Source organism: Stegodyphus dumicola, chromosome 6 (assembly GCF_044657685.1).
Source record: "Stegodyphus dumicola isolate Sdum_Otavi_A_Nest chromosome 6, ASM4465768v1".
Taxonomy (NCBI): Eukaryota; Metazoa; Arthropoda; class Arachnida; order Araneae; family Eresidae; genus Stegodyphus; species Stegodyphus dumicola.
The window spans coordinates 138449040-138476748 of NC_140773.1; the positions used below are offsets into that span (position 1 = coordinate 138449040).

At 35.4% G+C, this 27709-nt stretch overlaps 1 protein-coding gene across 1 annotated transcript; it reads left to right on the forward strand.

Moving 5' to 3' along the window:
• On the forward strand, positions 1–27709 carry LOC118192477 (cilia-and flagella-associated protein 96-like). The gene is made up of 7 exons (XM_035363465.2): positions 1–209; positions 12318–12534; positions 13441–13587; positions 16654–16729; positions 21613–21795; positions 25063–25247; positions 27652–27709. Exons 1-7 carry the CDS (start codon positions 113–115, stop codon positions 27707–27709), a joined length of 963 nt encoding a protein of 320 aa, XP_035219356.1. The 5' UTR covers positions 1–112.

The following is a 27709-nucleotide window of genomic DNA, read 5'->3' on the forward strand; positions in this document are numbered from 1 at the left end:
TCCCATAATCCAGTACTGTCTTTCTTGCCATCAACAAAATATTTATATTAATATAAATTCTTCCTCTCCAAAAGAAATTTACCGTTGTTAAATATTGAAAACATTTTACATCATGGAGAAAGAAAATATGAATCAAGGTCCTGACCTAGAAAGAATAGGACTGTTCAAAGAAATGGGATACATACATGAATATGTTCCAGTTAAAATATGTAAGCTGATATTTTCATTTGTATTATATGATCTACTGGATGTACATATTTTACTAACTCGAGCACACGACATCAGGCACCTATTGCCTTAAGCCTTTTTAATGTATACAAACAGAGCTACATACTCTGTTCACAAAATTCCTTATGCGGACTTTTGCAACCATTGGTCGTAGACATAGACTTCCAATTACAAAAATGTTCCAAAAGATCCAAAGATTCGTGTTTTTGTATTTTTGTAATTTAAAATTACGAAATCTAACGCTTTATATGCTTTTCCAGTCCCTATATTTAAATTTAGGACAAGATTGTATAAGGTATTTCTCCTGCCTTCTTCGCATGCCTTCATGGTGTGGTGGTCTGCACACTGCGAGCGTATTCCAGAGGTCCCGGCGAAGGCGTTGCTAATTTTTCAACTTTCTTGCTTCCAAATAACCTAATAGTTCTACCATTGTACTCGATATAAAAAATTAAACAAAAAAACATTTTTTTCTCGTACGACAAAAATTGACCGACGTATTTAATTTCAAAATATACAATACCTGACGTCATTTTGAATTTTCATTGAGGTGTCGGTTACTTAATAATTTGGAATAATTCGAGGTTGATTTTTTTCCCACTTAAATGGCATTCAGTGGAATTCTTTTGTGATTTACCAGTGTCTTTAATTTATGATTTTGTTACATATGGCACATTGAAAGAATTTCCACACAAGTAATTTATTAAGTTTTTTAAGTCCATATATATGCTGTTAATATTCTCATGAAATTTTATTACTTTAGAATCATAATCTAAAATTCATTGAACAACAAATATATTAATTTTTAATTAATGAAAACAGTATTACAAGTTTACTACGTACCAGTACTGAAGCCTGTCAGTGTATCCTAGGATAAGAATTGTATAAAATCATGTAAATAAGATTCCCATTAAAAAAAGGGGACGAAGTTTCCCGTCGAACTTTTGCGGAAATTTCGGCAAAGGTCGCCCGTCGCCAAACATTCCTGCTTAATTCTTAAAGGCATGGTCATCCATAATTCTTGTTAAATCACTTGATTTGGCCAGTGGAGGAGATTAATATGCGAATACCAAAAAATTATATTGTTCAAAATTTTCATAATAATGCATAAATACAATGTGCATATATATATACTAGAAAGCCCGGCGGTCATACGAAATGACCGCTGTTTTAGATATTGTAAATTGTAATTAAAATGACTTGTGCAAAGGTGTCTGCTAATTTAAACTGAATTACCCAGGGCAGGCGGGGAGGACGCCCCTTTGCTTATTGCCCCACGGGGTTTCCCCCTTCTACTTGCTTAATTGCTTAAAGTAAAGTGCAATGAAGGAAACCACTGGCGGTACATTTCTTAAGAGCCACCGCTAGCTCAGTCAATAAAGGTGATTTAAATAATGAAATGTTAATTCACACGTCAAAGATCTCTTTGTACACAACATTTCTTGTGTAGATCTTTCCATCATTTTTAAGCTCGCCTTGCAGAGGACCATCCATTATTTTTAATTTTACGTCCGTTCTTTCACGAGCTCTTGAACAGGCAACATAAAGTTGACCGTGTCCAAATGCAGGTAAAAAAATGCCAACACGCTTAAGTGTTTGGCCCTGAGACATATAAACGGTCATAGCAAAGGCAAGTTTTACAGAAAATTTTCTACGTCTCAATTGAAACGGCAACCCTGTGCCGTGGCAACTTCACCCCATTGGCTAGTACAGTTACGCAAGCAACCAATAAACTATCGGCGACAAACAGACACTTATGCCGCATATATATATGGGGTGAAGAAACATTATCTCCTCCGAATCGGCTGCCTCCCGGGCTTAGCGAAGCACATCGTTGGATTCTGCAAGGTCCGTGGCACGCCATTTTTACCATTCGCGTCTTCTTGGAACTTTAATTAGCCGAAATATTAATTAAAAACTAATTTTCCCCTACGTTTTCCCTATATTTTCTTCTTTCTTTCTTGGGTTTTTCCCTATTAGAGGGATTTGGCTACGTGCCAAATTCTTTTTCTCGAATATCTATGGAACGGCGCCGAGTTGAAATTCGAGACGCGTATCCTCGGATTCCAAAACATTCTCCGAATCCATCGATACCGTTCTCATCTTCATACGACTATAATCGGCCAAAATATTAATTAAATACTGCGGAAATATTAATTTCCGCTCTCATTTTTCCGAGTGGCAACAATAAACTATCGGCGACACACACTTTAGCCGCTTATATATATATTACTAGAAAGCCTGGCGGTCATACGAAATGACCGTTGTTCTAAATATTATAAATTGTAATTAAAATGATTTGTGCAAAGGTGTCTGCTAATTTAAATTGAATTACCCACGGCAGGCGGCGATGACGCCCATTTGCTTACTGCCCCAAGGGGTTTCCCCTTTCTACTTGCTTAATTGCTTAAAGTAGAGTGCAATGAAGGAAACCATTGGCGGTACATTTCTTAAGAGCCACCGCTAGCTCAATCAATACAGGTGATTTAAATAATGAAATGCTAATTCACATGTCAAAGATCTCTCTGTACACAACATTTCTTGTGTAGATCTTTCCATTATTTTTAAGCTCGCCTTGCAGAGGACCATCCATTATTTTTAATTTTACGGCCGTTCTTTCACGAACTCTTGAACAGGCAACATAAAGTTGACCGTGTCCAAATGCAGGTAAAAAAATGCCAACACGCTTAAGCGTTTGGCCCTGAGACTTATAAATGGTCATAGCAAAGGCAAATTTTACAGAAAATTTTCTACGTCTCAATTGAAACGGCAACCCTGTGCCGTGGCAACTTCACCCCATTGGCTAGTACAGTTACGCAAGCAACCAATAAACTATCGGCGACAAACAGACACTTATGCCGCATATATATATGGGGTGAAGAAACATTATCTCCTCCGAATCGGCTGCCTCCCGGGCTTAGCGGAGCACATCGTTGGATTCTGCAAGGTCCGTGGCACGCCATTTTTACCATTCGCGTCTTCTTGGAACTTTAATTAGCCGAAATATTAATTAAAAACTAATTTTCCCCTACGTTTTCCCTATATTTTCTTCTTTCTTTCTTGGGTTTTTCCCTATTAGAGGGATTTGGCTACGTGCCAAATTCTTTTTCTCGAATATCTATGGAACGGCGCCGAGTTGAAATTCGAGACGCGTATCCTCGGATTCCAAAACATTCTCCGAATCCATCGATACCGTTCTCATCTTCGTACGACTATAATCGGCCAAAATATTAATTAAATACTGCGGAAATGTTAATTTCCGCTCTCATTTTTCCGAGTGGCAACAATAAACTATCGGCGACACACACTTTAGCCGCTTATATATATATTACTAGAAAGCCTGGCGGTCATACGAAATGACCGTTGTTCTAAATATTATAAATTGTAATTAAAATGATTTGTGCAAAGGTGTCTGCTAATTTAAATTGAATTACCCACGGCAGGCGGCGATGACGCCCATTTGCTTACTGCCCCAAGGGGTTTCCCCTTTCTACTTGCTTAATTGCTTAAAGTAGAGTGCAATGAAGGAAACCATTGGCGGTACATTTCTTAAGAGCCACCGCTAGCTCAATCAATACAGGTGATTTAAATAATGAAATGCTAATTCACATGTCAAAGATCTCTCTGTACACAACATTTCTTGTGTAGATCTTTCCATTATTTTTAAGCTCGCCTTGCAGAGGACCATCCATTATTTTTAATTTTACGGCCGTTCTTTCACGAACTCTTGAACAGGCAACATAAAGTTGACCGTGTCCAAATGCAGGTAAAAAAATGCCAACACGCTTAAGCGTTTGGCCCTGAGACTTATAAATGGTCATAGCAAAGGCAAATTTTACAGAAAATTTTCTACGTCTCAATTGTAACCGCAACCCTGTGCCGTGGCAACTTCACCCCATTGGCTAGTACAGTTACGCAAGCAACCAATAAACTATCGGCGACAAACAGACACTTATGCCGCATATATATATGGGGTGAAGTAACATCATCTCCTCCGAAATGGCTGGCTCCCGGGCTTAGCGAAGCACACCATTGGATTCCGTAGGTCCGTGGCACGCCATTTTGACCATTCGCGTCTTCTTGAGACTTTAATTAGCCGGGATATTAATTAAAAACTAATTTTTCCCTACGTTTTTCCTACATTTTCCACTTTCTTTCTTGGGTTTTTCCTATTACAGGGATTTGGCTACATGCCAAATTCTTTTTTCTCGAATATCTACGGAACGGCGCTGAGTTGAAATTCGGGACGCATATACTCGGATTCCAAAAAATTCTCCAAATCCATCGATACCGTTCTCATCTTTGGACGACTTTAATCGGCCGAGATATTAATTAAAAACTGCAGAAACGTGAATTTCCGCGCTCATTTTTTCGATTGGCAACAATAAACTATCAGCGACACACACTTTAGCCGCTTATATTTATAAAGATATATAATAACAATATAAGCAAAAGGAAAGAAGGACTATTAAGAATCCTGCGCCTAAGCTGCAATGATTTAATCAAATGAATGAAAGGGAAATATTAAAATTCCAAAAATTCCAATTAAAATTTAGAATGTCAATAAAGAAAACTAAGAATTACAATTTGAAGACTACATCAATTCCAATCTACAAAGTGTAATAGGAAAGGGAAGTAAGAAAAATTAAAACCATAGATTATAAGGCATTTCTCCCGCCTTCCTAGCGTGCCTTCGTGGTGTAGTGGTCAGCACACTGAGCCGGTATTTCAGAGGTCCGTGGTTCGATTCCCGGCGAAGGCGTTGCTAATTTTTCATCTTGCCTGCTTCTAATTAACCGAATGTCTCTACAGTGGCGCCCGAACTAAAAAAGGATGTTGGACGATGATTATCCTCACCCAGGATTTGGCGATTGGGTTCCCTAAAAATCCCAATCGCCCTTTAAAAGGGGGAGTATATAAGGTATTTCTCACGCCTTCTTAGCGTGCCTTCGTGGTGTAGTGGTTCTGTACGCTGGGCCGGTATTCCAGAGATCTGTGGTTCGATTCCCGGCGAAGTTGCTTGCTAATTTTTTGTCTCTTTTGCTTCCATAAACTAACCTAATGTCTCTACAAGGTAAAATAAAAATTGATTTTATTTTAAAAGAATTTGAAATGTTGTAAAAGAAAAAGTGACAGATGTAACAAATTCTCTTACAAGCACTAACTAATAGTAGAGGAAATGCATATAAATTAAGTTGCAAAAATTTCAAATAAAAAATATACCAATATCATAGAAAATTAAAGAAAAATGAACAATTGTAAAGATAGCGAAATAATACTGACTCTTAGGGGGAATTAGCTTATTTCACACTCTTCCCAACTACTCAGACATCGTTTCGTCCTTGCCATGCATATGTAGATTCAAAATTACATTAAATAATCATTTCCCCAAATTTGGCTAATCAAATACATGTTAAGAATTCTCCCCATACGATCTAAATCAATTAAAAAAATATTTATAACATTCATATAAATGAAAAACATTATTCAAAAATGAAAAAATCGTTAAAACAATACACAAGTATTAAATCTATTATACTATCAAAACATTTCAATGCAAATGTAAACAAAAGGAGTACACCTTACATTAAAAATATTTAATTAAATGAAATTGTCATATTTAAAATAATAAATTGGACCAGAATAATTTTAAAAGCTATAATAAACTTACTCAGTCATCATACTTGGTAACTAACAATAAACAAATCCCAAGAGCAAGCGTGTTTGTCTGTAGTTGGCAAGTTTCAGAGAACAATAAATATTAGGCAGGTGAATAATAGAAGTTAAGGCATGGCTAGACAGCGCGACTAACTATTAAACCGAATAAACAAGAAATTCCTTTCTAAAATTTCTGACTAAAAGTCATGAAACAGAAAATAAGCTAGAGAAAAAGATAAAAATCTTCACCCAAAACGAGCTGTAATTGCGACTTAAGAAAATAGAATAGCTGTTGGTTAGTAAAAGCTTAGAAGCCAGAAAAAGAATATTATACATTTATACATCGTACTGTTTTACATTTATACAAATCTTCCAATCTAAACCATCCAGCTTTACCCTCCTTATTATAAAGGCTTCAGATAAAGCCTTCATGTCTCAGATATTAACAGATTAAAATTTAAAACTAATGCCTACTATTCTGAGATCGAAAATATTTAATACAAATTAATATTTTCTATTACTTTTTTGGAAATGCTAGAGTTCCAATTGATTAATTTAAATAGTAGTGGATTTAAAACCTTTTCTTTTGTCAAAAATTTTAATGGGCAGATTTTTAGTCTCTCTGTCACCTTATTGAAAGTAATAATATCATCTATGTACTTGTAGATATTGGCAAATAGTTAATTCTTGTTCTTTTAATCTTAACTGAAATTGGGTAAACAGAAATAAATTACAAATCTGTGTTGAGCAGTTAATTGTGCTGTGTAGAGCATAAATTATTTTATGGAATCATTTTCATTAATGCATTCTTATTTATTTGTATTTATTTTCATATTTAAAAGTCGTGTTTTACAAGATAAAAATAGATAATTAATTAAAAGCACATATAAAAAATAGATTGATATATAATGGCATATATAAAAAATAGAGAATTAATTAAAAGGAGTAGATCGCATAAAACATCATCACCCAGCATTCTATACACTGAAAGTAGTATTTTGTTCGTTTTTACGTTAGCAAATCATCGATAACTTTCCACAATTTCGTGTCATTAATCCATTTGCTCTTTCGTACAGTATATAGATTTTGTTTTAATGCAATGGCGGGCACTCGCCTATTTAGCATTCGCCGCTTCTAAGGCCAGACCTGGCGGCCATTTTGTTATAGAGGCACCTAATAGGCGGCCACCTTTGCCTTCTGTGAAGGGTCAGAGAATTATAACCATGCTTTCTCTAGGATTCGAGCCCGGGCCCTTCGGCACCGCAGTAGGCTTCCGTAACCACTATACCGTCTGGGCGTCTCTTACAGTAAGATTTCTTAAACGCAAAATACTCATTTTAATGCCGTATGTGGTTCTTAACCGATTTGTATTTAAAAAAAATTTCTTTCATTGTAAGTAATACTTACAGCGTTTGTGAAGAGAGATCGTAGTGGTATTACAGTGTTGAACTGTAATACCACTACGATCACTTTAATACCACTGGGTACTGAAGTTTTTATTTTAGAATAAACTGGAAAAATTCAAAGCCGCTATTCTTCCTTCCCTTTTCTTTTCTTAAGCAGTAACGGAAATAAAACTTTAAAATATTTCTCTCTCAGCGAGAAACTTTTCCTTATTCATGTTCATAATTTATTTTACATTCTCATTTTTTATTTAAAATTTTAAAGGTGTTAAAAAAGAGGAATAATAAGAACATGTAATGGTTGAAATTTCTTTGAAAATTCTTTGGATATTCTATCCAGTGTAATAACAATTATCTCCTTATTTCAAATTGTTATGACATCTTCTGATGCTTCACTTCACCAATGACAGAGTGGATAAGATTTGTGAATAGTTCGATCTCGGTTAGAGATCAAGAAACAAGATATTTATACGAGTATTTTCGTGATTTATCTCATGCGCAATCTAGGACATGCAATGGATATTTGTCTTACATTGTAGCTTGAAGAGAAAAAGTGGTTTTATCAAAAGTCGAGTTTAAGAAAGCGCGATTTGTTGTTATTAATATAACGAAAACTGTTGGTTACTTGAATATGGCGAAATTTACGAGGGCTATCTATTTAAGGGTAGAAGCGCCTTCGTGAAGGATTTCCTAAGAGAAACTGACTCTCCTTTTTTTAACTAATTTTACCGTCCGAAAATCGAGAAGAAAAAATTATTTTGCTTCCGAAGAACAGGTTACAGTAAGAACATAACGAATGAAAAACCAGTCATGGATAAACTACTGGTAACTCTCACAATATGATTAAAAAAAATACATTCCAATAAGACTACGTACTACTAATAATACTACAATATTTCGCAACAATAGAGCCCGTATCTGACGGTAACTGAGCCGAATACGTCGCTCCTGTTCAATATATTCGGCTTAGGTGCAACCCACAGTTCCTGAGAGAAACATCGGACGAATGGAGGAGAAGGGGGCAACAAAAGATATGGATTTTTTGAAAGATCGAAGACTTTACTAGTAGACAATACTGGATATTTCTGCGTTCGATGAAGTAGCCTCTGATCACAATCCGGGCAGAATTATCATGGACATCAAACATCATATTGCAACGGACAGAAAAGCAAGTATTACTGACTAGTGGAAATAGGGCAAAGTTCTAAACAATATTCAGTACACTCTGCCAACAGTTCATTCGGGAATAGTATTTATAGTCTGGGAAGAAAAAAAAAAAAAAAACCCAAGGAACTGGAAAAACTGGTTAAAGACTATTTTTTTCAAAAGACCAGACATCTATATGATAAACAAAGGTTAAAACCACCTGAATGACACAGTAAATCTCTTACCCTAGTCCAGACACAGTTCGACCGGATGCATATAAACATTCTGTACCGCTCCACACACATAGGAAAAATCCCTCCTCACGACTGGATATGGCTTTCGATGACATCTTTGTTTATATTTGATAGTATTGACTATACACCTCCATACGTTTGTTTATATTTTGATAGTAGTACTTTGATACCTGCGTTGTATTTTTGTTGCTATGAGATTACTCTTCTTACAACACTGTAGTGGGGTAAATTTTTGTTGCTATGAGATTACTCTTCTTTTCTCCGCTCCACACACATAGGAAAAATCCCTCCTCGTGACTGGATATGGCTTTCGATGACATCTTTCCTGTACACTTAGGAACGCTTTGACCTTGCTTGGCATTGACTATACACCTCCATACATTTGTTTATATTTTGATAGTAGTACTTTGATACGTGCGTTGTATTTTTGTTGCTATGAGATTACTCTTCTTACAACACTGTAGTGGGGTAAATTTAATATAAAAAATGTAGTGATATTTTTTCCTAGAGAGAAAGAGTATTAGTTCTTCTTGTGCTAACTCCGTAAATGTGTATTAATAGTAAGTGCAGAGTTTTTAGTAAAAGTATGCTTAATTTAAAAACTTCCCATTAAATTTGTTGTGATTCTCTGCAGACGCAATCTCCGAAAGTATGAGACAGTTTTCGCAAATAGGGAAAAAAAAAAAAAAAAAAAAAAGAGTCGTTGGAAGCTGACGTAGCACACAGTAAATTCACAATATTCATAATCAGTCTGAAAAAGTAAAATTTAGTCTTGAAGTTAAGACTAATCTAAGTTTGGAACAGAGAAATAGAGATACATATTTTACACTTATTAATATTACTTTATGAATATTTATGTTTTTTTGTGTAATATCTTTTCATAAAAATAGTGTTTGTTAGAGAAGGAAGTTCCTTTTCTTATACACGTGTATTAAATTCGGCGACAATACTGAATGCACTATTTTCTTTCATTTAAGGCAACGGAATGTTAGAAATGACTTGGACATTAACATGAAAATAACATAACATTTGCAAAGGAAATATTTTCTTATATAAGTTAAATAAAAATAATCAAGGGAATATAATTTGATAATAAACTAGTCCGCAGAGGGAAAGCTATCTAGAATTAAGAAAGGAGTTTATTATGGGAGTATTTTTAAAACTTCCAGAATCTAGCCCTAAAAATCAAGGGAGAAAAATACGCGAGAAAATGAAGTAAATATAAATAACTAAAAATACGTAACTAAAAATTATTCTATTTATTAATGTAATTTTTAATTATATTAAATTATAAATTTCATTAATCTTGAATCCCGTCCAATAATGCAAAACAGAAGTCCATAAAGAGAACTGTTTTATGAGTTTTTTATCTATATACTTCACCAATGCTTCTCAATATAGCCAAAAAATAGTCATCACTTTTATTAACTGATGTCCATCATGTTTCTCCAGATAACATGGTATTTGAGGTGTGGTTTTCCGCAACTTGTTTAGAATCTTTAGCATCAGAATCCTCTAGCACGATTCAGTTGCTTGAATATTAGTACTGCCTAAAGGATCGAAAAATTTGTTTGTAATTTATGGTTCTATGATCGTATCTTAATCGGTTAAACCCTTTATAAGCTTACCATTATTAATGCCATTGCTTAATTTAATAACCATCAGATTTAAATTTCAACTGATTTGTAATTCGATTTAGGCACAATTGATTTATTAACATCACAAAATAAAAAATCTGACTTGAGCATCACATGACTGTCTCGTACGCTTATTAAATTACGCACATTTATTGCTGCATTTCATTTAAACTCATTTCCTCGAATTATTCAAACATAATTAATCGATCCCTCAAAACAAGTTGAAAATGACATAAAAAATTGTAAATTTTGAAGTTAAATGTCTCGGCTAATTTTTCTCTGTGGGTTGCAAACTACGTCATTATCAAAACCAGTTTCAGATCAGCAGTGGATCCAAAGGAGGTTTACTTGATCTTTCTTTCCCAGTTCGGTCTTTTAAAATGATTAAAAGCGTTTTATACTCATGTCCAAAATTATCTTTACATACCCAAAAATGATGATATTCAATGAAATATCGAATCAATGTGATCCGTATTTGCAGGGAATGTGTGAAAACCAAGCCTAATTAGCATTATCCAATCAAAAGTAATCAAACGGTTTGTGATATGCAAATCTAGGCGTTACGTGATCCAAGGGTGAATCAAAGGCTTTGCGCAAATTGAATATTTGAGTGAATTTCTGCAACATAACGTTTGATTTCAGTGTGTAGGGACTCAAAGCGGTTTGTTATGGCTTCGAAGTATCATTTGGAAGAATCTGTAAAGTGGCGAATTATCGGCCGTTTAGAAGCAGGGCAGTCAATCATGGAAACAGCCACATGTCTGAATATTTCAAGACAGACAGTCTCTAAGCTATGGAAACAGTTTCAAAATGATGGAAGTGTTGTAAGGAGGCCTGGACAAGGTCGGAAACGAATGACAACTGCTTCTGAAGATCGGTATCTGGCATTAACTGCCCGTCTTAACAGAAAGGCTACTGCTCGCCAGTTAAGTTCAGAGCTTGCAGCCGCCACTGGAACTGTTGCATCACGGCAAACAATATACAGAAGGCTTAATGAAAAAGGCCTTTATGCCAGAAAGCCAACGGTATGTGTTTTACTGTCTTCACAGAAAAAGAGGGATCTCTTTAATTGGTGCAAAGAACATCAAAACTGGACTGAACATCAAAGGTCCCATGTTCTCTTTACTGATGAGTCGCGGTTTAGTTTAACTGGTGATTCTAAACGTGTTTACATCTGGAGGGAGTTAGGAACACGAAATGATCTCTCGAACATTGTGGAACGTGACCGTTTCGGTAGTGGAAGTGTGATGGTATGGGGTGGAATAATGATGGATGGACGTACGCCCCTACACGTGTTCAGCAGCGGATCTGTGACAGACCAGATATATCGAGATGAGGTCTTAGATCCTTATGTAAGACTTTTCAGGGGTGCATATGGATCTGACTTTTTTATTTATGGATGATAATGCCCGTCCACATCGAGCAAACCTCGTTGATGAATTCCTTGAAAGTGAAGACATTAAGCGAATACCTTGGCCACCAAACTCTCCTGACCTTAACTCGATAGAGAACTTATGGGACTACCTTGGAAGAGCAATTGCACGTATACATCCTCCTCCTAGAGATGTAAATGCTCTGAAGACGGTATTGCTGGAAGAGTGGAGATTAATTCCCCAAACTGTGGTTAACAACGTTATTTCCAGCCTTAAAACACGTTGTGATATGTGTGTACAAGTCAGGGGAGACCATATTCCATATTAAATTCGTAAGACTTAATTCTTTTTCTGAATCATTCCTTTTTTTCTTAACTCTCTTTGTCACACTTTATTACCATTTTTATTGTTTCATGCTACAATTTTATATCATATGAGGTGATCTTCAATTTTTTCTTTTGCATTTATGTGTCATCATGTTATGTATGATTCCACGAAAATTCATTAAATTATAAGTCATAGTCTCTGAGAAATCCGTGAATTTATGCATGTAAACATAATTTTGGACATGAGTAGATCTGATTTACTCTGGAGGTTAATTATTTGCATTCATGTTTTCAGCTTTCAATGATTCGTCAAAGAAAGGAAAGCAGATGATGACTAACTGTACTAAAAGTAAAGCAGGAACTCAAGATGGCTATTTTGCCAAGGAGTATCCTAGGGTGTTTGAAGGAGAAGCATACACGGACCCTATTCGCGCCAGAAGAAGATCCCGCATCGAACAGGCCCAGAAATGTCTGCCACCGGGATTTAAATACTCCTCTCCCCCCAAAAAACCGTAAGTGATTAAAACGTATTGTATTTTAACTGTTTTGCAGCACACTTGCGCATGAAAGATATAAATTATTTAAATTGGGCAACAGTAATGGTAATTTAAATCTCTGAGTTTGTTAATCATAATTTCTTTAAGTTTGCACAAAACAAATGAATAATAATAATAATTATGACCACCATCACCACCACAACAATAATAATAATTAAAGAAATCTGAAGTTCAAAATTTGGGCTTCGATGTGCACATGTTCGGGTGGAAGACGATGTGCGCTAAAAATTAGCCTGCGGAAACACTGTGGAAAAATGGCGACTCTAGGTACAGCCGTTTTCTACAATGCGAGGAGAACGCTTACATACATACGTGTATGCAGATTCTTCATTATTCAATAATTTACATGGTTAACAATAATTAACATGGAAGTTATCATTTAGTGAAGCATCAAAATCTCTCGGCACAGTTCAGCGTTTTATACACTTGGAGCTTCTTTCTTGTGATTTGAAAATACTCTAGATTAAGCTGCTCTGGCATGTAACATTATCACCTTATCATAATTAAAAAGTAATATTCTTTCAGAATCAATATTTAAATAAGATCTGCATCCAGTTGTTGACAGCTTGAAGGGCCTTTTGCTTTATTTGCGACATAAATACTGTGCCTTTCATGTGTGAGACCTGAGTCGATCGCGATTCCAAGTTACTAGATGGATAGTGCATTAAGAGATGTCCTAACAAAAAGAGCAGTGCTTAAAACTTGAAATAATTATAATATCCGAAAACTTATTCGTCCAAACAAACAGACGACACCAGATGTAAATATTAATTGATATTTTGTTATTTACGTATTCGTAGTTAATTTCGAGATATATAATTTTCGACTTAACGGCTGTTTTTTGCTGAATTTCAATTTTAGTTGCGGACTGGGTTCAAACTACGGAACATTCACGGACTACGGTAAAAAAATCGAATATTTCAGTTCGAAGGGACGAACGGCTGTGAAAGGTTCTCCATCAAAGAAAAATATTTTAACGAATCCTGCGAAGAAAGGAAGCGGATATGGGTAAGATCAAACATTTTGTACTCTTCGTGCCTTTAAAAGCTTGAAACAGATTACTTATTATTTGAAGAAATAATGTGTTTTATGATAATTACATTTTTTTCGCAAGATATTAAATTAGAATCATTGTTGTTCGAAGCAAGTAGGAAATATAAAATTTCTTCGTGTTTCGTTAGTAACACAAATTCAGAAAGTTGCAAAATCTTGTAATAAATCGTTAATGGGCTACAGTACTGGAACAGCTGAAAAAATGAAGTTTTGAGATAAAGGAGTTAAAAGATTTTCCTTAATTTTGAAATGCAGGAATCTCACATTTAATGGATGAATTAAGGAGTGAGCATCACTAAAACGCTTCGTAGGAGTTCCATTGATAATAAAATATTATAAAATTAACATTATTTAATAATAAATTTTATCAAATGGTGTTATTTTTATCTATATTTTTCCTCCTGCATGGTGTTGCGCGAAAAAAAATAAGAGACAAGAAAATAAGTTTTGCTGATATTATTACCGCATTGTGACACGTATTAGAAAGCTATAAAATGACATACTTACTGTTGCAATTTTTTTTGAAACAGGAGACGTGAAAAATATGTAATGCCCTAGCTGGAACTCAAACTCTAGACCTCCCGAATACGCGTTTAGGATGCTTCCATTTACACCATGAAGACATGCGGAAAAGGAGGGAGAAAATAGTTTATACACCCTTAAATGAAAATTCAAAACAAAGTGAGCGTCAAGAACTCAAGAACAAACTATATTTACATAAACTAAAAAATAAAACTTATTATTCAAATTCTAAAATGCTCTAAAATGCTGAATAACGGCTTGGTTATTTCACTGTTGGTCATTAAACTTTGGAGATCATAAATTTCTTCTTAGAAATTAAGAGCGTTTGTTGTAAGCATTTTTTTATGTTCCTCCGGGAAGGACTGCAGACTTTTTTTGCGTCGAGGGTTTTATACTGGTAGTTTTAAAACCTATTTCTTTAAAAGAAGCCTGCTAGAAGAAGTAATCCAATGAATACTTTTCTACTTTCAGTACAAATGTTGAAATGTGCATGTTTCAGTACAATTTCTGAAATGTGCAGTGTCATATTTAGAATTTACGGTAAAATTTTGATATGTCTGATTTGTCTTGTTCTTTAACATCAGCAAATTCGTCTGGTACAAAGTGAGGACTGGAAACCTTATTACAGCCAATATAAGAGAGAAATCAAAGATTGCAACAAAGATCTGTTAGTGTGTTGCTGAACTAACATATTTGCTAAAGTTGCTGCACCAAAGCAGACAGTTTTACGATGCTGGGAATGGCCGTAACTCAAAACTCGTAGTTTTCGAGCTGTGTCAGTATTGCAGCCCATAAACGAAATGGTTTGCCAAGTAAGCCTTGTTTAACACAGAAAATATATAAGGCAACCTTTAGCCATCTTAATTGATAACAACGTTTGGTGATTTTTAGCAGTTTTATACCAAAGCTTTTCTGATGAAGCTTTGTTGACGGGAAAGTATCTAAAATTTCTAATAAACAGAAATAAAATTCAAAATAAAATAAAATAAAAAATGCATAAAAAATTTGAAATGTTTCAGATTTTAACAGTCGCCCAAAAGGGTTTGTTAAGATTTTGTACGCTCTCGCTGAGCTCGCAGCCTACCAGTCCGCTGTTGCACTCCCTCCTACTAATTCAATTTTTTCCCCTTTTTAGCTTCATTATTAAGCATCCGTTTCTTCGAACTTGCGCCACATACGATTCAACAACAACAACAACAACAACAAATTCAAACTTTTTGAAAGCATTCCGTTTTTATTTATTTTACTTTCCTGAAGCAGGTGAGGAACCCCCCCTACTCAATGCCAAACCAGATCTCACCAACTCGTAATGTGTTAGTATTCCATGAACTGTTATAAATCTGGTCCTCCAAGCACTTACCAAGAACATGTAGAATTTATGCTGTGAGGGGATGGTTTTGCATACTAGGAGTAGAGCAGCACGATATTAAAATTACGGTTATTTAGATTATTAAGCATTTAGGAACTATCCCTAAGGGAAGAATGTTTTTCTGAAGGGCATTTTAAAAGACATTTACTTGTAGTCCTGTTACACAAAGGAAAAATCCCGAAAACTCTCCTACAGCCAGCCTGCTTTCTGTGATTTGAACTTGGATTCGGACTAAGAAATTTTAGCAGTTTTATAACTCCTACTGCTGGCAGGCATACGATGTTAGTAAAGTGGTTTGAGCTGATCAACAAATAGCACAGAAGATTAGCTAAATTTTAAAAAAGGACACATTTATTTTCTCTTGCACGTGGAGTCACTTCTAGTCTGCAGTGTATGTTCTTTTAGTAAACTTCTGAAGCAGCTTCTAAAGGTTTGGTTTGGTAGATTATGGCAAAGCAAACTAGGGCTGTCTGTCTAAGAGGCAGGATGCCTTCTTGAAGGATTTTCTAAGGAAAACTGGCCGGTATACATGTTACACATGGGAAAAAAACCCCGAACACGCCCATGCATCCAGCCGTTTGCCTAGAATAGAACCCAGGTCGGAACTACCAGTGTACAGCGATTTTTACAGCTCGGCCTCTGGCTGCCAGCAGCTTGTAAAGAGACTTCAGGAATTTTTCGTTGTTTTAATGACAAAAAAAAAAAAAAAAAAAAAAAAAAACCGGTTTCTTTGAGCAAAGTTAAAATTCGATGAAATTTTTATGCTTTATAAATAAATAAAAATTTAATTGTACATATAAAAACTTCTGTTTTAAAAAATTACACAAGATAAAAAACAATTTTCTCTTTTGTTGAACTATATATTTTGTAATTAAAAATAAGTAAAGGATGTATTACTTATATTGACGCATTTTTATTGTTAATTATATATTTTTGCTGAAGACAGAAACCTTTATTAGTTTCAAGTTTTAAAATATGTCATTTACAATTCTTTGAAGAAGTTCATGATTCATAATTAAGACGTAATTATTATTTCGAAATGGAAAGTCCATCACAAAAAGGATTTTAACAATAAATTTATTCAAATCGTATAGAAGTGGAAATTTTAATAACTTTTCTTTATCCTTAAGGTATCCTAATATCACAATAGGGAAGCAGCCGCCTTACTTTTTAGAAGAAGAATATGAAGAACTGAAAAATGCTCCGGTATACTTCTTCTTTTCTCTGTTTCATATGCTGACTCTGATATTAAATTTTAAATAATACAATACTGTATTTACTTGCACATTCCTCTCCCCCCACCACCAATTTTATCGTAGGAAAACTTAACGGAGAAAATGATGCGAACAATTTATCTCCGAAGGACGCGGTTATAGTAAGAGCATGCATGACAAGTGAAACGTAGTTAAGGATAAACTACCAGTAACTGTCGCAATATTATTTACTTAAAAGATGCCTACGTTTTAATAAAATTACGTAACGCTATTAATATTACTAATACTTTAGATAAAATCTTAATTTGTATTTCCTGTAACTGGAATCTCGCCCCCTCTCACTGCAGTCAGCTGTTCCTCCCTTGGCCTCAAATTATGTATTTTGCTAAAACTGCTTTCCGTGTGATTTGTAATGGTCAGCTTGCAAGTTGTCGCCATAGTTATTATCATCGTCTTAATCACCGTTCACTCTGTGTTCCAACGCGCAATGATCTTCTGAACCACGCTCAGCATCAGACATCCCGGCTTTCTTGAAGCTCTTCACTACTATTGCTTCATCAGTCAGAGGCCATACACTCAAAATTCACAAGCAAATCAATTAGTAATACAAAACTAATCACTAAGTGGACGAGGAGTGTCTAGACTTTAGCTGCCGGTCAAAAGGGCTGTTTTAAAGTTTAATCTGGTTTATCAGTAGTGATTACCGTTACGCCCAAGTAGAACAACAGAACATTTTATAAGACAGACGGAAGAAAAACACGGCAAAGTAAAATCTAAAATTAGGCAAAGCAACAGCTTTATGTATGGCGTAAATTTTAGTCAAAACTATATCGGTTTCGAGGGCTAACAGGTGCATGCTCTTCTTCATCAGGAGTAAAGAAATCTTCAACAAAGAGTAAGTAGCTCCATCTGTCGGCAAAAATAATAATGAAAATTAAAAAATTAAGTTAATAGAATTGGTTAATAGTATTGGAAAAATAGTTAATAGAATTGGTTAATAGTATTAGAAAATTAGTTAATAGAATTGAGTTAATAGTATTGGGAACTGAGTTAATAGAACAGTTTGACTTTAGGTCTGCAGTTTCGTCCATTGGTGAATTGGATTTTCTTGAAGCTTCTCACATTCACAAAGATTTATCTTGTTTAGGAAATGGCTTTAATCTAATCCAGTCCTTTCTAGATCTTTTAAAATGTTATTAATGACATACATATAAATTAACAAGGGAACGTTATACATATCATGTCTATCTGAAGAGTGAAGAAATACACTCTGTTGCAAAAAATATATGCACCCAGAAAAAATTCAGCAACAACTACGAAAGACGGCATGCGAATGTGGCTTGGCGCGTTGTGTAAAGAATAAAATTGCTGTTCCAGTCAGCATTGTGAAATAATACAATGGGCGTCTGAAGTTCGCAGCTGGTGGAATGTAAAAGGGCAGACTGCGGCGAGTGACGAGCATTTGCAGCCGCGTTGACGGCTTGGATACACACCATTGTAAAGTAACATACATTTAAGACGTACTAGACGGCGTTACGAAAAAATTTAAGACTTTGAGAGGGGTCGCATCGTAGGGCTAAAAGTGGTCGGTTGGTCGAACAGGCAGATCAGCCGGCATATTGGTTAAAGCGATACAGTTTTTCCCCATTGTTGGAATCAGTAGCTCAGGGAATGCACAGTCAACCCATAGTAGCCCGGGACGTCCCGGGCCACTGTGGGATGTCCTCACTCACAATTCAACGCCACTGTCCCGGGATATCCAGAGATACGATTTACAGAAGATTAGGTGACGCTGGTCTCAGATTTAAATCGTCATTAAGACGCTTGCCATTGAAATTCCACCATAACCAATGTGGTCTTGAATGATGCCGCTGCCGCTCAAATTATACAGTGTCCGGTTAGAGAAATGCGATCTTCAGTGACAAATCCCGCTTTTTTTTTTTCAATGTTAATAACCACCGCATACGTCTCTGGAAAAGGAGAGGTGAACGGTTCAATGAACCATTTGTTTTCGAGCGGCACACAACCAGAACACAGGCTGTGACAGTCTGGCGAGCGATCAGCTGCAACAAGCGTTCACCATTAGTCATGCTGTGAGGTATTCTGACTGTTATCAGGTAGGTTGACGACAGTTTTGCAGCTGATATTACTTCCTATGTAAGCAGGTCGTTCAGGTCCTGTTTTTCAGTAGGACAGCGTCCAACTACGTCTTCTGCTTGTAAAGGTCCTCAATTGGCCTGCCATCGATTGGCTTCAGACCTGTCGCCTATTAAGTATGTTTGGGGCATGCTGGGCAGGCAAATTCAGCCGTGTACAAATACGTCCCAGCCCGCTGACCAGTTGCTCCATCTGTGGCATAATCTACCGCAAAGGGACCATTAACAACGTAATAGATTCCACGCCCAACCAAGTATCGGCTTGTATAACTGCCAGGGTGGCCTATACAATTATTATACAGCTTATAAAAAGCTATACAAGCTTATACAAAGCTTATCACACCATCAGCCGAATAGACTATACGAGGAAAATACAGACAGAAAATAGTTCAGTGCATGCGAAATGAGATACTTATATAGCAGTCTAGAATTGATCAAATATATAGTGTTAAGTAGATCAAATATATAGTGTTAAGTAGTGTTAAGTAGATAGAGGTTTTTCAAAAGTTTAGTTGTGCAGCTCGCATAATTACTAAAATGGCGAATGTAAAATAAGAACTTTTAGTAAAATTATTCGTTAAAGTGCTTGTTTGCGAAAAAGCAAAAACTTTAAACTGAGATATTTGAACGGAGGGCGCTTTAAAACTGCTTCCTGTCCAAGCAAGGAACACGATTAAATTCTCTCTTACCAACTCGAGGTGTTTTTTAAAGGAGATACAGCAATGATTGAGATACATTCTGCACACACCCACACACGCAAAAAAAGGGAGAAGGTATAGTTTTATGTCTCCCATTCTTCTGGGTCGATAAACGAAATTTAATTTGCATTTTTCATATCTTGAAAGCGCGACTTAACTGCATTAATATATAGCATTGTTCTAACATAGGTATTCTACGTAAAATCGCATTTTTTTTCAAATGGCATGTCCATTTTTTTTATGTTTCAATTCTACGTCTCAAATTATTCCCAAATATTAAAGTTTGTAAAATTTTGTGAGAAACTTACCAGAAATTAAAAAAAATTTCTTGGCGCACCTTTTTCAGTTTGCGGCAAGAATAATCTATTAATCACTTGCCGAAAATCTTATTTTATAGCATCCTATTTTCATTTCCCTTTGCTCACTGCGCATGAGCGGAAAAAAACTGCATCATTCATTTTTTTTAATAATTTTAACAACGTGCGTGAAGCACATTTGGCGTTATTATCGCTTATAACAAATATGTCAAATTTAAAACAAGCCAATAAGTAAATTCACGTATATCTTAGAAAATTTTGTATAAAAATCTCTAAATGCGTCTACTTTAGGACGACGGTAAAAGTAACATAGATTACAATTCAAAACATTTTTCGAAAAATTTATAAAAAGTACTAATAAATTTTAAAGATAAATCATAAAAATCTCTGCAAATTTTATTTAGATTGAATCTAAATTTCGAACTGTGAAAGAAGGAATCAAGTAAGTTTAATAATAATAATAAAAAAAGAGTGTTAAGATAATATATATACCAAATTCAATTAACATTGAAGAGCTAAAAGTTTGAGAGTCAATTTTTTGTAAACTACTCGTGAGGTTTTTACAAAACGTGGCAGTTTGGCATAATTTGAGTCGTAGAATAGAAATATGGAAAAAATAGATATGTAATTTCAGAAAAAGTTCGATTTTATGTCAGAATATCTAGCAGTAAGAGACTATTCGTATGAAATGAAAAGTTACATTATTGTGCAGTGGCCTAATTTTTTCAATTTGTTTAAATTTGTACACTGTTTAAACCTAAACTTTTAGGGGATTAGTATAATTCAAAATGGTAACAGACCAAAACATCCCGGTGAAAGCATCCTGGACAAAAACATTGCGAAGAAAACAATAAATGGGGAGAAAGAACGTCGTCCTGCAAAACATCATCGGAGAAAAGAAGGCAGGAATACAAGATCGCAGTTCTTAAAACATCGTTGTAGTAGAAAATAAAGCATTGAAAAAGCTTCAGAACTTCAAAATTCGTTCTAAAAAATACCATGGTAAAACATAAATCACCTAAATATCATCGCATGATGATATAAGATTGCGACAAGGTTAATAATTGAAACAAAATTTGGGTAATAATTTGTGAGGACAAGAAAGAGTAAGGAATATTTTTTCTTAATATTTCATGTTTCTTTTACTTATAAATTTGACTGGCAACGCAAAAAGGAAATATAAGCATTCGAAAACTGAAAATGAATAGAACATTAATGCTAAGTATAGAAATTATTAGAATTTTGAACTTAGACAGTTACGCGATAAAGGACATTATTTATTTAATCTCTTTCCTAAAGCTGGAGTAGTAGCGTTCACATGCGTTTCAAATTTTGAAAAGAGTCTGCGCCAGAGCCCATGCAACCAGTGCGACCTTATTGGGCCACAGAATTTGGGGCTGCAAAATGTTTAGAATTCAAGATGGAACCGGGCGGCAGAATTTCGAAATCGCAGGCTTTGTACCAGGCGCCAAGATGTGCAGTCGCGGTTCTGCTTACATGCATTAAAAAATTCAAAAGTCTGATAACACATGTCTCATCATCATGCGATGATCTGTAGGTGCTTTATTTTTTGCCACGGTATTTCGCACGACCATCTTTTAACATGTGAAGTTTTCCCCCATTTATCTCTTACCACCTTTCAAGATGATCAGCTTTTAGTTTTTATTGATAATTTCCAATAATCATAAGTATTATCGCTTACAGAGAGAACCCAAAAAACCGGAGCCTCGTCCTTTTGCACCATACAGAGCAGGAAAATTTCAGCAAGGATACTTTGACCCTAATCCGTATACCTCTACCAAGGACATACCTCCACCAGTTGTTGAAGAAGAAGAAACTGAAGAAACAGCCACAACTCCCTTTATTCCAAGCAGTCCCGCTAAAAAGGTTGCATTTTTTATTGTATTCTTTATAGTTTTTTAAGTATGCAGATCAGAAGACAGATTCCATACAATTGTTCAAGCAAAACATTTCAGCTTTAATTTGTTGAAACGTTTACCCGATCAGTTATAGTCAAAAGGAAACAACAGAAGATTAAACAAGGAATGAAATTCAGTAAAACCCTCAGTCAGCCAAATTAAATGAAACTTGGATGAGTTCAAGTAACAGAATTTGTATTTTGAAATTATTGTGAATAGGAAATTTCAGATTCCAATCTAACACCACAAAGGGAAGGATTTTTTTACTTTTAATTTTTTAATTTTAATTTTTACTAGCCGATTATGAGACCAGTCTCCGGCCTGGAATAATGATATATACTCCAGAACTTATTTGTTCGTGTTGTGTAAATTGCATATAACTTCGAATGTCTGTTTGCTTACAAGATAGTTGCCATAGTTTTAAAAATTCCTGTGTATACAAAGAAGCTTCATGGCATTATGTACACAGATGAACATTTCTCGGTCAATTTTATGAAAGTCTGCAATTCTTCATCAGCTCTCTTCCAAGTAACTTTCTAACTCTATGTGTCACTTCTGCTCCACCTGATCATCTTTCTCCTTTCCTAGTACATAACCGATTATTTCACCGTCATCTTAAGAGAATGTAAAAGAAACCAAATTGTCTACATTCATCCAACCTGTGCCTTCTCTTCACTAATGCTAAATTTCCTTAACATGCAACTAAATCCAAAATCACGGCCACGGGCACCGAATTTGTTTCAAATCCAAGAAACTCTTCTTCACTTGACTTCTGAAAACATAATCATAGGGAACAATGTACGCCAACAGCAATGTAAAGTTACGTTCTCAACATCTTTCCAAACAAGAGACTAAGTAAATCTGCGTCGTTCAGTGGGAACTGTTTCTGAATATTACGGATACTACCTTCTAAGTTCACACTTCGGCGCATTGAAAGAGATCGGCATTAATCTTTATTTTCGAATAGATAAGTTCCTGGTCCACTGGCTGGATCGCCTTGTTACGTTGAGTGGCAGAAGCATAGCATAAATGTTTTCAACATTTAAATTTAACCTATTATGTAATTTTTTAATCTCATAGGCCTAAATTCCGGATTTAAATTTAGATCGTCAAACGTTTTGTTATTTTGATATTGCCGATTAAGTGATATTTTACTGTAGTTAAGTCTAATCATTAAAAAAGTAAAACAAAGATTTAAATTATCATGAAGTGCATTTATAATATATACGGCACTCAGTTTGTCAGTACGTAACAAATTGGTTAATTTCGAAAAATAAAATAAAGATCGTATCCTTTACGGGATGGCAACACTTTAAAAATCGTCTATATACGACGACATATGGGATATAAATTAGAAGTTTTACATTTCCGCGCAGTTGCAAATGCCCTTCAATAACAGTTACTGACTTCTATCCGTTCTTTTCATTTGTTAATTTCGGAAGTGTGATCCTGTCTGCAGATTTCATTTTCTCAGTACAGGATATTGTGGGTTAAAGTGAAAACGGTTATAGGAGTGTATATTTTTAATCTCTCCTGTTCTGAAATAAGCTTATTAGTCTCGACAGTGGGGTCCAAATTGAAAGATAATTGACAACACTAAGCTTTGGCGATAGGATTCCAGCCTCCTCAGCTGACCTTTAAGTGGGGGAACATCGTAAGATATTTGCGCTCTCCCTTATGTTGTGTCTTCGTAGTTAGAGTTCATTTGAAGGGAAATGCAAAATTTTCTCTTTCCACAAACCTAATGACTCACTTAGTCAAAATTGCTAATTCACCTTTTAAATCTGAAAACCAGTTAAAAGCTTTTCCTGTCCCCAAGATTTTAATCCTATAATAAATAATCCTATAGTAAATATCAGTTTTAGTGAAAATATACACACCTTGTCCGCAAAAGGCCTTGCTCGGCATTTATTTTCGCAACCATTGGCAGTAGACGTGTACTTCCACTTACAAATATGTTTTTAATTATACAGGTTTATGATTTCGTATTTTTAAACAAAGAAAATAATTTTGTATAAATTACAAACTCTTTACTAACTTTTAACAAGTTCGTCAGGTCACTACACTTGTATTTAGGAAAACCTTTACTCGATATAAAAATTCAAACACAAAAAGTTTGACGCCCTTACGACAAAAATTGACAGAGATATTTGATATTAAAATCAGGAATCGTGTTCGAAAGCCGCACATCAATTGAGGAGTGAAATGTTTGCTTTTGTACGTAATTAAAATACAATATCGTTCAGAAAAAGATTTCTGATGTTATGAGATCATGCGAGAAGAATTTCTATGCAGATTATTATAAAAAGTATTGATCAACATAATTTGTTTTTCAAAATAGAGGAATCTTGTAGCATTCATGTTACAGAAAACACTTGCAGACTTCGGTATGATCACGTAATCAACTGGTAAATAGTATTTGCATTCATTAAAAATGAAAAATATATGTACTTTAATAAATTTTTTATCCGGTTACCAGTTAAGGATTGGTATGATTTATTTTCATTATGGCAAAGCACGTGAAGGCTACCTGCTTAAGGTGAAGGATGCCGTCGTAAAGGACTTTCTTAGATAAACTGGCTCGTATCGACGTTAGATGTATTACTAGATTAGAATTCTAAAGGAAAAAAACCTGAAGAGAATATTAATAACTCATTTTCAAACTTCGAAAACTTATAAATTATTTGTATGAAAAATGTTTTAGCATCTTAAATGTAATAAAATTATAAATTAAAAACACAAACAAACCCCAAAACAGCAGCACCGAATAGCGGTTAAGGGAAAAAAAAACACCTCGATTTATTCAAATTTATTTATTAAATTACTTGTGACATCTCAATACAAATGGAGGATGACGTCAAAAATCGATGTATTTGAAATTAAATATCTCAGTATATTGATATACGGATGTGAAACCTTTTGTGTTTTACTTTTTATAATGAGTACAAATGTTTCCTAAATATAAGTATAGGGAACGGAGGAACATCTAGAATGATAAATTTCGCATGCTTATAAAATAGATTTCTTTATCTTTAGAAATTCCAAAACATTAGTCTTTGCGTCATTTAAAATTTTTCGCAGTTGGAAGAATATGTCTGCCACCAAGTACTCGGAAAATAAAGGGCAGGTAAAGGTTTTTGTGGACACGGTTTATGCATAGCATGTTACATTACATAGTAGATTTCGCCAGTTCAATTATTATGTGCCACTAAGGACGATACTTTTATTTGAACAGGATGGCGGAATGAAGGCTGGCTGTTTGAATCAGTTCCCAGAGTACACAGGAGAGCCTCTTCCGAGACCTGATTTGGTACCCAGAGGAGTTAAAAGGTACATCAATGCAGAAAACCAGATGTTTCGTCCAGTACCTGGTCCCAAGCCGTACCCTGTCAAGTCAATTATCAACAAAAATGTGCAAAAGTAAGTAGCACATGCCAATTACATCATTCAACTATCTTAACTACTCGAATGCATAGTGTATTATAAATTAATTAAATATCAGTACGCAGAAATAACTTATACTAGTTAAAAGTTAAAGAATGGGATAATTACATGAATAACTGAAAATCAAAGGAAGGAAAGAGCTCTCATAAAATAGAGGTATTTTTAACTTTCCGCTCTCTGTGAAAGTCTCTTCTAGTTGACGGGGAAAGAAACTCTTATCTTGTACTGCAAGTCTTCCCATAAATGTCTTGATAATATTAAAGTGCAGCAATAGAAGGCATTATTTCCGTAAATCTGTAACAGTGTTACTTAAATCTCACTGGAATAGTGTGGATCATATTAACACGAAAAACATTCCAGCAACTGTGTATTTTTGCAACAATAAAGTAAGATATTACAGCCAATAGCTTCTTGCTTTCGATGACAACATATACGACCAAGAGCTTGTAGAGACATTAGGTATTTTTTGGAAGCAGGCAAGATGAAAAATGAGCAAACGCCTTCATCGGGAATCGAACCACAGACCTCTGGAATACCGGCCCAGTGTGCAGATCACCACACCATGAAAGCACGCCAAGAAAGCGAGAGAAATACGTTGGGGTTTTTAGGGGACCCAATCGCCAAATCCTGGATGGGGAGAAATCATCATCCACCACCCTTTTAGTTCGGGCGCCACTGTAGAGACATTAGGTAATTTTTGGAAGCAAGCAAGATGAAAAATGAGCAATCGCCTTTGCTGGGAATCGAACCACGGACCTCTGGAATACCGGCCCAGTGTGCAGACCACCACACCATGAAAGCAGGCCAAGAAAGTGGGAGAAATACCTTATAAGCTTACATCTTCATTTATTCCTATGCGGAGGTTATCGCAGACGTAAGTTCAATCTACATAATCTTTCATTATTTATTATTATTATTACATATTTTATTTACCTTGTTTACAGTCTATATATTAAATAGTGTATAGTAAAGGTTTTGATCACACTACTGGACAATTATTTTTCTGGTCAGTTTGATTAAAAAAGGTTTTATTGATTTATAGGGCTGAATTCGAATTCCCCACTATTAAAAATGCTGCGCCAGAATGGATAACAAATGACAGAAACTTATTTGTTGGACATATACAATATGATGGGAGGGAAACATGATTAAATTTTCAAGTTATTTGGGGTACACGGCTTGCATTATTCAGTACACAAGCTGCTACCTCTGGCAGCAACAAAGGCTCTAATCTGGTTGGGCATCGAGTAGGACTGAGCTTGGATATCAGACATGGGTAGTACATTCGAGGCTGCTTCACCTCTGCGCCTGATTTCATTTGTCATAATTGCCGGTAAGTGGTACCGTGCTAATCTCTTGGCTCCGCATGGCCAGATGTTCTCAATACAAAAGAGATCTGGAAAACGTGGCGGCCAGACTAACGGTCTAGCGCCCGAGGATGGTCAGGCAAGGCAGCATCCTGTCGTGCTTTATCTTGTTGAAAGATAGGATTACATAGGCTTTGAAGATAGTGTCAAGCCATTAACGTTTCAGACATGTAGCGGCGGCTGTCCAAATTACCGCCTGTTCAAACAAGAGGTGACTGGGATGTGTATCCAGTTGCCAGGTACTGGACCCATATGACAATGATGAATGCAAGCTGACAACGTTCGTTCACCACGCTGTCATCCCACACGGATACATCATGATACTGTACGTAGAATCGAAATTCATCAAAAAAGAGAAATCGCTGTGTACACTGTCCTTATTCGTCGCATTACAGCAGACGTGCCTCTCTCTGCTGCAGATCAAGCGAGGCCACAACAATGGTCGCTAAGCTGATAGTCTATGTTCCTGCAGACCTCGTCACGCAGACACTTGTCATCCTGGACATGAACAAGGTTCCTGATTAAGGCCACGTAACGCGGCTGCACGATCCTGCATGGTCGAGAGAAGAACGTGTCTGTCCTCTCGAACGTTAGTTGCCGCCTGCATGGCGTTCAGTATTGCCCATTTGGACGGAAGAGCAAAGTACATATGCAAGCGTCGCTGCCGACAGCTGTGTAAAACTTTCCAGAATTCTGCCTTAAATATGCTTACTCATTTGCAGCCTCGTGAGAGCTAACGAAAAGAAGAAGTGACAGTATAGATATAAATTATTAAAAGATGGGTTAATTATCATAAACTGTCTACAGTTTCTCACATGCATAGGAAATAACCAAATCTTGGACATATTTTTAAGATCGCGATAGAATATTAAAATTTGAAAATGTGAATGCAAACGATAATTTGCTGCTTGTCTTTATAAATTATCTTGCATTATTAAGATGTAATGATTGTAAGATTTTATATATCTATATCATTACATATCGAATACTAATATATTTTTCTTTTTACTTAGAAAAGTGAACCCTCTGAATTTTAAAGCCATTAAAGGTGTAGTATATTGCAAGAAATAG

What these genes read in the sequence shown, in the direction of transcription:
- LOC118192477 (XM_035363465.2), top strand. Translation starts at nt 113, where the DNA reads ATGGAGAAAGAAAATATGAATCAAGGTCCTGACCTAGAAAGAATAGGA. An exon ending in AAGAAAGGAAGCGGATATGG is followed by an intron (nt 13,588 to 16,653) that starts GTAAGATCAAAC and finishes TTTATCCTTAAG; the next exon opens with GTATCCTAATATCACAATAG. An exon ending in ATCAACAAAAATGTGCAAAA is followed by an intron (nt 25,248 to 27,651) that starts GTAAGTAGCACA and finishes CTTTTTACTTAG; the next exon opens with AAAAGTGAACCCTCTGAATT.